General features: G+C 52.7%; 2 protein-coding genes across 3 annotated transcripts; both read left to right on the top strand.

Moving 5' to 3' along the window:
- The first annotated feature begins 190 nt into the window (after positions 1-190).
- On the top strand, positions 191-4,590 carry LOC134051734 (bile salt-activated lipase-like). Of its 2 annotated transcripts, XM_062505697.1 has the most exons (11): positions 191-320; positions 592-742; positions 985-1,107; positions 1,408-1,605; positions 1,708-1,838; positions 2,261-2,368; positions 2,587-2,704; positions 2,970-3,156; positions 3,389-3,592; positions 3,707-3,904; positions 4,344-4,590. In XM_062505697.1, the coding sequence occupies exons 1-11, from the start codon at positions 255-257 to the stop codon at positions 4,546-4,548; spliced, it is 1,689 nt and encodes a 562-aa protein (XP_062361681.1). In that variant the 5' UTR covers positions 191-254; the 3' UTR covers positions 4,549-4,590. The 2 variants fall into 2 exon arrangements, with proteins under 2 accessions (XP_062361681.1, XP_062361682.1); XM_062505698.1 differs by lacking the exon at positions 191-320 and having other exon boundaries at positions 626-742; positions 844-1,107.
- Positions 4,591-5,982: 1,392 nt separating this feature from the next.
- LOC134051759 (bile salt-activated lipase-like) lies at positions 5,983-12,228 on the top strand. Its single transcript, XM_062505729.1, has 11 exons — positions 5,983-7,450; positions 7,722-7,872; positions 8,115-8,237; positions 8,538-8,735; positions 8,838-8,968; positions 9,391-9,498; positions 9,717-9,834; positions 10,682-10,868; positions 11,101-11,304; positions 11,419-11,616; positions 11,969-12,228. The coding sequence occupies exons 1-11, from the start codon at positions 7,385-7,387 to the stop codon at positions 12,171-12,173; spliced, it is 1,689 nt and encodes a 562-aa protein (XP_062361713.1). The 5' UTR covers positions 5,983-7,384; the 3' UTR covers positions 12,174-12,228.
- The last annotated feature ends 251 nt before the right edge of the window (positions 12,229-12,479 follow it).

Genomic DNA, 12,479 nt, shown 5'->3' with positions numbered 1-12,479 from the left:
GCCATGTGGAAAATGGAAAAGCTACCTAGGGAGGTTTGGCCTCCAGCCCACACAAGGAGCACCTGCATGGCTCTCACACAGCCATGCCCTCCTACCTCAGCCATGAACTGACCTTAGGCTACTGAAGGACAAGGCTGTGGAGGCTGCCCTGCTTCAGCTCCGAGCCAAGCCTGGCCCATGGCATTGGCACACACCTGCACCCCTGGCTATATAAGCACAGCTCTCCAGCTGGGATTGTCTACTCAGCGCTCACCATGGCTCGCTGGCACATCCTGGCCTTGGCCCTGTGCTCCTACCTCGGGGTAGCGTGCGCTGCGACCGTAAGTACAAAGGCTGGGTTTGCACCCTAAGGCTGAAGGTTTTCTCCTTCTGCCATTTGTCTTTGGGACTGTGGGGGAATTGCTGCTGCCCGTCTGCTCCAAAGGGCACCTGCAGGACACCTGTACAGGCACAGCTCCACTGGCACCTGTGGGCTTTCGACAAGGGACCAAGAGATGGAGAGGGTGGGATGTGAATATGTGGCAATGTGGGAAACCAAACTAATGAAAGACAGAACAATGGATTTTCTCTCCTCCATGGTGTCATCTGTAGCTGGGTGTGGTGCTCACCGAGGGAGGATTTGTGAAAGGTGAGAATAAGAAGCTGGGACTGTTTGGGAGCTACGTTGACATCTTCAGAGGGATTCCCTTTGCTGCCCCCACAAAGACTCTGCAAGACCCTGAACCTCATCCTGGCTGGGATGGTAAGATCTAACTTTGAATGTATTTGGTTTGGGGTTTTACTTTCTCTTCCCCCTCTTTAAAATCGTACCTGGGGAAATGGTGCAACATGTTTGTTACTCAGGCTGGTCACAATGGCTGGGGAGGCTTTGCTGCCACCGCACTGGACTCAGAGAGGAAAGGATGGCTGAGCAGACACCTTGCAAGCAGAGAATGGAGCTGATGCCCTGAACGAGGACACGCTGTCTTCCCTTTCTCCTCTTAGGAACTCTGGAAGCAAAAGAATTCAAACCACGCTGCATGCAGATGATGCTGACACAGACTGATGTCCGTGGGAGTGAGGACTGTCTCTACCTGAACATCTGGATCCCTCAAGGGAAGAAACAGAGTATGTGCTGGGCAGGCACCTGGGCAGGACATTCCCACCTGCCTTGTGTGCACAGATTGTGCTGGAGCCCCTCTCAGCAGTTGTGTTCCGTGGTGGGCAGGTGCTGAGCAGTGATTTTCAGGGGCAAAGGTGGGAAGTGTGTCAGACAAGGTCCCTCACCTTCACCCTGTTGGGAGGGTGAGCCTCTTGAGCAGAGCAAAGATTTGCTTGCAGAGCATCAAGGGAGGGGGTGAGGGGATGCAGGGGCAGCACCTTCCAGCTCAGTGGGGGCTCACTCCGCTCCTGTTCCTCTCCTCCCAGTCTCTACCAAGCTGCCTGTGATGGTTTATATTTACGGCGGCGCTTTCCTGGTCGGAGGCAGCCAGGGAGCCAATTTCCTGGACAACTACCTGTATGATGGGGAGGAGATCGCCGTGCGGGGCAACGTCATCGTGGTGACCGTCAACTACCGCCTGGGGCCGCTGGGCTTCCTGAGCACCGGGGACGAAAACCTGCCAGGTACCACGGCTCATCCCTCTCGGGGGCCCTGTCCAGGGTGCCCAGTTTGGCAGCTTTGCCCTGCTCCTGCTCACTGGGGCCGGGGTGATCTCTGTCCCTCAGGGAACTACGGGCTCAAGGACCAGCACATGGCCATTGCCTGGGTGAAGAGGAACATCAAGGCTTTTGGGGGTGACCCAGACAACATCACCATCTTTGGGGAATCGGCCGGTGCCACCAGTGTCTCCCTGCAGGTGAATGATCCTTGTTGGTTCTGATCAGAGCCCCTTCTCTGTCAGTCGGAGAGAGGGACCCCTTGACACTCCCCTGCTTTCCTCCCCACCTGCTGCCTCATTAATGTGCTGCCCTGGCCAGGATAGCAATGCTCAGCCTCAGTGCTTGGTACCTGCTCCTCCTTCTGCAGCTTCATCAGCCCCACCATTGCAGCCACATGTCCTGTGAAGAAACAGCCTTTACTTTCCACATCCCCCTCCTCCGCTCCTCATCTCAATGTCTCACTTTTTGACTTGAACTCCTGACACTGGTGAACACCACACCACCTGGCAGCTTCCCCAGGCTGGGTGCACAAGCTGGGAGGTGATTGGTGGGTTGTGGCAGGCCATGGTCTCTTCAGGAGTTTGTACCCAGAGCCCTCTTGTTTCCGTTTTGCCCCCAGACGCTGTCCCCAAAGAACAAGGGCCTGTTCAAGAGAGCCATCAGCCAGAGTGGTGTCGGGCTGTGCAGCTGGGCTGTCCAGAGGGACCCGCTCCTCTGGGCCAAAAAGGTAATGGGCAAGTCATGCCTGGAAAACTAGAAAAACCAAAGGAGGAATTCCCTCGAGGAGGGCATGGCTAGGAAGGGATTGGGCAGGAGCTGTGCCCAGCAGAGCTGTGGGAAGTTGCTGCTTTGAAATTGAAACAGCCCCACAGCTCTGCCTCTGTAAGAATAACCCCTGGCTTTGGGAGCTCAGGCTAGGATGTTTCTCTCTCTCTTCTCCTGCAGCTTGGAGAAAAGTTGGGCTGCTCCACACACAACACCACCATCTTGGCCAACTGCCTGCGCAGCTCTGACCCCAAAGCCTTGACCCTTGCCTACCACCTGCAGCTCACCAACCTGCCCAGTAAGTCCCCCAGCGCACGATGTCTTCCATCAGCCACCCTGGGCTACCCAAACCCAGGACACTGGGTCAGCTGCCAGGATTGCTGAGGTGGTCTTTGTGCCCTTCAGAAAAAAAGACATTAATGACAACTCTTGCAGTCACATTTCTGTAAACCAATGCATATTGCACCAGAAGAACACTGCGACCTAAGCCTATTCTTGGGATATGGCAGACCACACACAGTGGTAACTGACCACCTAACAGACTCCACTGTTGTCTCCTGCAGTGCCCCTGGTGCACACCCTCGCCCTCTCTCCTGTGGTTGATGGGGATTTCCTCCCAGACGTGCCAGAGAAGCTCTTTGCCAACGCTGCCGACATCGACTACGTGGCCGGGGTCAATGACATGGACGGGCACTTCTTTGCCGGTGTGGATTTACCCGCCATCAACCGCCCGCTGGTGAAAGTCACTGCGTGAGTGACACGTGCCCTTTGAATCCTCAACAGGAGACACCTGCTCTTAATGCAGCTCCCAAACCCCAAAGAGTTAGACTTGAGTGGACAAGGCATGGCCTTCAAAACAGGATGTCACTGTGGGCCTGGGTGCCCAGGCCACACCAGAGGCTCCAAGAGAAAGGAGCAGGCAAGAGCCCTGCCCTACCTGAAGCTGCTGCTCAGTAATTAATGATACCATTTGTCGTTCCAGAGATGAGGTGTACAAATTGGTCAAAGGCCTCACTGTGGACAGGGGAGAGGCTGGAGCCAGTGCCACCTACAACATCTACACACAGAGCTGGGGTGACAAACCCTCGCAGGAGGTCATGAAGAAGACAGTGGTGGAGCTGATGACTGACTACATCTTCCTGATCCCCACACAGAAGGCACTGGACCTGCACCTGCAGAATGCCAAGTGAGCAGCTCAGCCCTGCCAGGAGCCCAGAGCCAACCTGGGGGGCTGAGGAGTGGGTTAAGAGGGCTCTGCTGTCCCCTTGCAGCTGCTCAGCCAGGCTCTTTTCTTTCCCAGGAGTGGCAAGACCTACAGCTACGTGTTCTCCGAGCCATCCCGCATGCCTGTGTACCCCAGCTGGGTCGGGGCAGACCATGCTGATGACCTGCAGTACGTGTTTGGGAAGCCCTTTGCCACCCCCCTGGGCTACAAGGCCAAGCACAGGACTGTCTCAAAGGCCATGATTGCTTACTGGACCAATTTTGCCACGACTGGGTGAGTGATTTGTGGTTTGATGAAGCATTTCAGGCTGCTAGTTTTGTCCAGTAACTTCTCAGGATTATTCCCAGAAGTTTTCTGTCTCTGTTTTGAGCTGGGGTCTGTGTCTCACAGGACTGGAGTTTACTCTGGGTTCTCCTCATCCATAGCACACCTGGGGAGGACAGAGGCATTTTCATGACTTATAATGTCTGCTTTCGCTTGATGAGGTTCACTCCTGAATCCTGGTGTTCAGGCAGGACCTAAGCCCCTGAGTGGAGCCAGGGATGATGCCAGTGGGAATGGAGGGAGGAGACTGCAGGTCATCAACTCACTCATGGCAGGCAGAACTCCTATTGCTTGTCCCACTGTCAAACACTCTGCATCGTCATGCACTTAAACTGCATCCCCAAGCTGCCCTGATAAAACTGAGCTTCTGTGCCTCCTTTTTCCCCAGTGACCCCAACAAAGGCAATTCAGACGTGCCTGTTTCCTGGCCAGCCTACACCAAGAACAGCAAATACTACCTGGATATCAACAACAAGATGAGCAAGAACTCTGTGAAGCAGGACCTGAGGTCTGAGTATGTGAATTTCTGGAACTCGGTCTATCTTCAGCTGCCACAGGTTGCCAACATCTCCCAGTCAGAGTTACAGTTCTGAACCCTTTGAAGTTAATTCATTAAAGGCTCATGTGTAACTGAGTGACTCAGGTTCTCATTTTGTTTGCCATGACAGGGTTTTCTTGCCAACATTAAGGTCAGGCAGTAAAGGACACCCATTGTGGGGGCAATGTGTGTTCCCCTGGCTGTGACACCCCCATGTCCCAGGGAAGCTGCTGGCAGCTGGGGTCCAGTCTCTCCTTGCTCAGCCAGCTATTGGCCCTGGTATTGTTTTCCCTCATTGTCCCTGTGAGCCCTGGCAGGACAGCCCCAATCCTGGCCTGTCCTCTGAATTTCCCTGTGTTACCATCAAGGTTCCTGCTACTGCCAATCAGATCCTAGAGATCTACAGCTGCAACAGGTTAATGCAAACCAGTCCCGACCTGTTTTTCATGCACTGACATTGCTCAGGAACAGATAGGGCAGAATAAATCCATGGGGGTGCTGGTTGCCCACTGATTTTAGGGCAGAGGTTGGGTTGGATTGGGCTGAGGAGCTGCAGCTCTGAGCAGGGCTGGACAAGGAGCACAAGTATTCACAAACTTTGTCCACCACATGTCCCCATCCATACACCATACACTAGACCTGGCCTGTCCAGGTCCTGGTACTGTGTGGGGAGAGCAGGGGGGGCTCAGCCATGCTGGAGCTGCCTCACAGGCCTGGCTGATGTGGAGAAGCCAGGGCTGGTGTGGGACACTGGGGCCGTGCTGTGGAAGGTGGGAGGAGAGCAGGGGGTGTCACAGGGGATGGGACCCTGGGGTGTGTGTCCAGGTTCTCAAGGCAGAGAGGCTGGAGGATGGGGAGTGTAGGAGCGTCGAGGGGTAGGACAGTTGGTATGGACAGAGATGAGAGATCTCTGAAGCCAGGTCTTGGAACTTGAGGTTTATTGCAAAGGCTCTGGGTGCAAGGGCCCTGCTTGGAGCTGCCAGCCACAGCTCGGAGCAGACCCGTAAGAGCAAGAGAACAAGAGAGCAAGCAGAAGAGTGAGAGCAATAGTAAAAAGAAAGGTAAGAGAGTAAGAGAATAAAAGTAAGAGAGCGAGGTTCCCATTACCATACAGTAAATCTTCTGTGCTGAATATTCTAATTTTCACTAACCAATTTAATACAAGATACAAATTCTATAGCATTTACACACAGCCTCTAAGAATCATTACATTACCACACTGTGTTACATTTCAAACCTGAAAAACTACTCTTTGGACCCTTCTGCCAAGCTAGTAGGGTCTGCTCTGACCCTTGCAGCTGTCTGCAAACAGAGGGAACTGCTCAATTCAGAGGGGATTACTTTCAGCTGGCCATACTATTGTTTTCCAGTCCTTCAGTAACTAAGGTTTGGTATCTCCAAAATGGCTTTCATTTCAATCTCACTTATAGTTTCCATATTCTCAAAATCTTTTGCCAGGCAATCACATTTATAAGGTTTTCCTGTTTCATCTTTCCCAACAGGGGAGCCCACCCCTGGGGAGAGCCAGGGTCAGAGAGCCCCTGCAGTAGAACCATCCTCCTGCCTGCTTCCAAGGGGCTGGAGCCAAGGGCAGGGTTTCCAAGGATTGATGCCATGTGTTCCTGTGTCCTCCTGGCCACAACTGACTTTGCCAGAAGAACAGTCTCCCACAAGAAACATCTTTCATTTTCTCATTGTTAACCTTCACTGGCACTTTTTAAAGAAAAAGAAATTTCCAGATTGAGTTGGTACCTGCAGTTCTCTCTTGCTTTGCCCCTAACCCACTGAGTAGCTGCAGGTGCTCCAGGAGAGCAAATGCAGAGGGAGAAGCCTTTCAACACATTTCATACACATCAGTCCCGAGTGCTGGAGGGTGTTCTGCCACCCAGGGTAGAGCTCCTCTGTCAGTGTGCAAATGGATGTTGTTTTGAAGCTTTGGGGTTTATTTAAATTTAAATTTCCTTTCTTCAGTGCTGCCATGACAGTCTTTTACGGTACCAGTGTGTGATCAAGGGAGTATGGGCCAAAGTTAAATCAACTCATTGCTCACCTAGCTGAGTCCTTTTTTAGAAATCTGGAACACAAACTCCATTCTTGCATGTTCCAATGAAGACTCTCATTTCACCATAAAATGCACATGAATCCTTTCCTTATCTGCTTCTCTTATCAACAGATGTTCTACTAGCTCTGGGATTAAATGTGGGAAAGTATTGCACACTGACAGATGAGTTTTCCATTAGAGAGAAATTTCAAAGTTATTGCTTCTATCCACTGTACTGTTTGTCCATTCCCTCCTTTGTCTGACAAACACAACAAGCAGTGAAGATGACAAAGAGCAGCTACCATGAGCCACACACAGAGGAGGGGAAAGGAAACATTAAGCCTTCGGATAGATGTGGCAATGTAATGGAGAGAGAAATTCTGGACTATGTGTGAACTCAATGAGCAATCAGGCTGCAGTTGGATGGAATCAGCTTTAAGACTTGCTGTAATTTTGAATCTTTTACATTCCCCAGTGTGTTACAAGTGCAAGGCTTCTTATAGATTATTGATACTATGTTCTACTGCATAGCTTAATATGATTTTAGCCCCGCATGCATGGATGAGGCTTCTCAAGACCCCATTTGGTTTAAGTCCTCTGTAATTTTCTTGGACTGAGCAATTCCTTTGGTTTGGCCTCCAGCCCACACAAGGAGCACCTGCATGGCTCTCACACAGCCATGCCCTCCTACCTCAGCCATGAACTGACCTTAGGCTACTGAAGGACAAGGCTGTGGAGGCTGCCCTGCTTCAGCTCCGAGCCAAGCCTGGCCCATGGCATTGGCACACACCTGCACCCCTGGCTATATAAGCACAGCTCTCCAGCTGGGATTGTCTACTCAGCGCTCACCATGGCTCGCTGGCACATCCTGGCCTTGGCCCTGTGCTCCTACCTCGGGGTAGCGTGCGCTGCGACCGTAAGTACAAAGGCTGGGTTTGCACCCTAAGGCTGAAGGTTTTCTCCTTCTGCCATTTGTCTTTGGGACTGTGGGGGAATTGCTGCTGCCCGTCTGCTCCAAAGGGCACCTGCAGGACACCTGTACAGGCACAGCTCCACTGGCACCTGTGGGCTTTCGACAAGGGACCAAGAGATGGAGAGGGTGGGATGTGAATATGTGGCAATGTGGGAAACCAAACTAATGAAAGACAGAACAATGGATTTTCTCTCCTCCATGGTGTCATCTGTAGCTGGGTGTGGTGCTCACCGAGGGAGGATTTGTGAAAGGTGAGAATAAGAAGCTGGGACTGTTTGGGAGCTACGTTGACATCTTCAGAGGGATTCCCTTTGCTGCCCCCACAAAGAGACTGGAAGACCCTGAATCTCATCCTGGCTGGGATGGTAAGATCTAACTTTGAATGTATTTGGTTTGGGGTTTTACTTTCTCTTCCCCCTCTTTAAAATCGTACCTGGGGAAATGGTGCAACATGTTTGTTACTCAGGCTGGTCACAATGGCTGGGGAGGCTTTGCTGCCACCGCACTGGACTCAGAGAGGAAAGGATGGCTGAGCAGACACCTTGCAAGCAGAGAATGGAGTTGATGCCCTGAACGAGGACACGCTGTCTTCCCTTTCTCCTCTTAGGAACTCTGGAAGCAAAAGAATTCAAACCACGCTGCATGCAGATGATGCTGACACAGACTGATGTCCGTGGGAGTGAGGACTGTCTCTACCTGAACATCTGGATCCCTCAAGGGAAGAAACAGAGTATGTGCTGGGCAGGCACCTGGGCAGGACATTCCCACCTGCCTTGTGTGCACAGATTGTGCTGGAGCCCCTCTCAGCAGTTGTGTTCCGTGGTGGGCAGGTGCTGAGCAGTGATTTTCAGGGGCAAAGGTGGGAAGTGTGTCAGACAAGGTCCCTCACCTTCACCCTGTTGGGAGGGTGAGCCTCTTGAGCAGAGCAAAGATTTGCTTGCAGAGCATCAGGGGAGGGTTTGAGGGGATGCAGGGGCAGCACCTTCCAGCTCAGTGGGGGCTCACTCCGCTCCTGTTCCTCTCCTCCCAGTCTCTACCAAGCTGCCTGTGATGGTTTATATTTACGGCGGCGCTTTCCTGGTCGGAGGCAGCCAGGGAGCCAATTTCCTGGACAACTACCTGTATGATGGGGAGGAGATCGCCGTGCGGGGCAACGTCATCGTGGTGACCGTCAACTACCGCCTGGGGCCGCTGGGCTTCCTGAGCACCGGGGACGAAAACCTGCCAGGTACCACGGCTCATCCCTCTCGGGGGCCCTGTCCAGGGTGCCCAGTTTGGCAGCTTTGCCCTGCTCCTGCTCACTGGGGCCGGGGTGATCTCTGTCCCTCAGGGAACTACGGGCTCAAGGACCAGCACATGGCCATTGCCTGGGTGAAGAGGAACATCAAGGCTTTTGGGGGTGACCCAGACAACATCACCATCTTTGGGGAATCGGCCGGTGCCACCAGTGTCTCCCTGCAGGTGAATGATCCTTGTTGGTTCTGATCAGAGCCCCTTCTCTGTCAGTCGGAGAGAGGGACCCCTTGACACTCCCCTGCTTTCCTCCCCACCTGCTGCCTCATTAATGTGCTGCCCTGGCCAGGATAGCAATGCTCAGCCTCAGTGCTTGGTACCTGCTCCTCCTTCTGCAGCTTCATCAGCCCCACCATTGCAGCCACATGTCCTGTGAAGAAACAGCCTTTACTTTCCACATCCCCCTCCTCCGCTCCTCATCTCAATGTCTCACTTTTTGACTTGAACTCCTGACACTGGTGAACACCACACCACCTGGCAGCTTCCCCAGGCTGGGTGCACAAGCTGGGAGGTGATTGGTGGGTTGTGGCAGGCCATGGTCTCTTCAGGAGTTTGTACCCAAAGCCCTCTTGTTTCCGTTTTGCCCCCAGACGCTGTCCCCAAAGAACAAGGGCCTGTTCAAGAGAGCCATCAGCCAGAGTGGTGTCGGGCTGTGCAGCTGGGCTGTCCAGAGGGACCCGCTCCTCTGGGCCAAAAAGGTAATGGGCAAGTCATGCCTGGAAAACTAGAAAAACCAAAGGAGGAATTCCCTCGAGGAGGGCATGGCTAGGAAGGGATTGGGCAGGAGCTGTGCCCAGCAGAGCTGTGGGAAGTTGCTGCTTTGAAATTGAAACAGCCCCACAGCTCTGCCTCTGTAAGAATAACCCCTGGCTTTGGGAGCTCAGGCTAGGATGTTTCTCTCTCTCTTCTCCTGCAGCTTGGAGAAAAGTTGGGCTGCTCCACACACAACACCACCATCTTGGCCAACTGCCTGCGCAGCTCTGACCCCAAAGCCTTGACCCTTGCCTACCACCTGCAGCTCACCAACCTGCCCAGTAAGTCCCCCAGCCCATGATGTTGTCCCTTGGCCACCTTGGGTTCCCCAGGCTCTTGGCAGGACTCTAGAGCAATTTCCAGGAGTGTTGAAGCAGAGCTTATGCCCTTCAGGAAAGCGACATTAATGACAGCTCTTGTATCTGCCTTTCTGCAGGTAGATGCTCATTGCATCTGGAGTACACTGCCCAGTACGCAATGGCAGCAGTGGCAGAGGAATTACCCAGTGGCCCTGCTATGACCTCAGAGCAACTGCTTGGGGTTCCTGTTCTGTGAAAGCAGCAATAGCAATCCCTGAAAACAACTTGTAAACAAACAAACAAAAACGATCACATCCCTGCTATTTCTATTTGAGTCGCTGGGTGGAGTGTAGGAACGCTGCTGCTTTTGTGCTGGTGGGAGATTCCTTTCTTAAGAAGATTCTCCTGGTCACAAACCACAGCGTTTAGCCTTTGTCAGAAGAGAGAGTGGCCAAAACACTGCTGTGCAACTGCACATTCTGTGGCTGGTTGTCCTGACAATCAGACAGCATGGGGAGGTGGGATGAGTTCAGCTCTTTCCTATATTTGGCTGGGCTTTTTGGGAAGGGATTTACAGGAGGAGAGGACCTGTGGATGTTACCAGGTGGTGTTTGCCAGGCAGATCTCCTGCGCTTCTCCTTCAGCCATAGCCATGAGGTTTACACCGCATCTGGTTGACCTGCTCATACTGAAGTCACTGCTCAAGCTGTCATTCACCTCAGCCTGTTCTTTCTTGAGCTCTTCGAGTCAGGGGATATGGCAGACCACACACCTGGTGTTAGGTGGTGGTAACTGACCACCTAACAGACTCCACTGTTGTCTCCTGCAGTGCCCCTGGTGCACACCCTCGCCCTCTCTCCTGTGGTTGATGGGGATTTCCTCCCAGACGTGCCAGAGAAGCTCTTTGCCAACGCTGCCGACATCGACTACGTGGCCGGGGTCAATGACATGGACGGGCACTTCTTTGCCGGTGTGGATTTACCCGCCATCAACCGCCCGCTGGTGAAAGTCACTGCGTGAGTGACACGTGCCCTTTGAAGCCTCAACAGGAGACACCTGCTCTTAATGCAGCTCCCAAACCCCAAAGAGTTAGACTTGAGTGGACAAGGCATGGCCTTCAAAACAGGATGTCACTGTGGGCCTGGGTGCCCAGGCCACACCAGAGGCTCCAAGAGAAAGGAGCAGGCAAGAGCCCTGCCCTACCTGAAGCTGCTGCTCAGTAATTAATGATACCATTTGTCGTTCCAGAGATGAGGTGTACAAATTGGTCAAAGGCCTCACTGTGGACAGGGGAGAGGCTGGAGCCAGTGCCACCTACAACATCTACACACAGAGCTGGGGTGACAAACCCTCGCAGGAGGTCATGAAGAAGACAGTGGTGGAGCTGATGACTGACTACATCTTCCTGATCCCCACACAGAAGGCACTGGACCTGCACCTGCAGAATGCCAAGTGAGCAGCTCAGCCCTGCCAGGAGCCCAGAGCCAACCTGGGGGGCTGAGGAGTGGGTTAAGAGGGCTCTGCTGTCCCCTTGCAGCTGCTCAGCCAGGCTCTTTTCTTTCCCAGGAGTGGCAAGACCTACAGCTACGTGTTCTCCGAGCCATCCCGCATGCCTGTGTACCCCAGTTGGGTCGGGGCAGACCATGCTGATGACCTGCAGTACGTGTTTGGGAAGCCCTTTGCCACCCCCCTGGGCTACAAGGCCAAGCACAGGACTGTCTCAAAGGCCATGATTGCTTACTGGACCAATTTTGCCACGACTGGGTGAGTGATTTCCATTCCACATTTGGGGCTTGATGCAACCATCTTGACTGCTGATTTTGTCCAGTACATTTTCAGGATCATTCTCAAAATCAGGGTGTTCCATGTCTCTATTTCTTATTCCTGAATCCTGATGTTTACACAGAAGTTAAGTCCCTATGTGAAGCTGGGATGATGCCAATGGGGATGGAGGGAGGAGACTGCAGGTCATCAACTCACTTGTGGCAGACAGAACTCTCTATTGCTTGTCTCACTGTCAGATTCTCTCTTTTCTCTCAATTAAAGCCTCACTTGAACACAGAGGGTTCGTGCCAAAACCTTCAAAACTGAGCTTCTGTGCCTCCTTTTTCCCCAGTGACCCCAACAAAGGCAATTCAGATGTGCCTGTTTCCTGGCCAGCCTACACCAAGAACGGCAAATACTACCTGGATATCAACAACAAGATGAACAAGAACTCTGTGAAGCAGGACCTGAGATCCCGGTTTGTGACCTTCTGGAACTCGGTCTATCTTCAGCTGCCACAGGTTGCCAACATCTCCCAGTCAGAGTTACAGTTCTGAAGCTAAGAAAAAAAATCACCTTTTAGAGATCATTAAAGGCTTGCATGTAACTGAGTGCCTCTGGTTCTCTATGTTTTGCTGTGACAGAGTATTCTTGCTAATGTCAAGGCTAGGCAGGATGGAACACCTGTGGGCAGTGTGTGCTCCCTTGGCTGTCACAGTCATGCCTGCCCAAGCTGCCCTTGAGGCAAATTATATCCTCACCCTCACCTTTATATCATCCATCTGCCCCCTTTTGTGGCAGTAAACATTGCTGAGATGAACGCTGAAGTTCTGAGCAAGCAAAAGCTTGCTTCAATGTGAATT

This window comes from Cinclus cinclus, chromosome 19, assembly GCF_963662255.1.
Source record: "Cinclus cinclus chromosome 19, bCinCin1.1, whole genome shotgun sequence".
Classification (NCBI taxonomy): Eukaryota; Metazoa; Chordata; class Aves; order Passeriformes; family Cinclidae; genus Cinclus; species Cinclus cinclus.
This window is presented reverse-complemented; position numbering and strand designations above follow the sequence as displayed.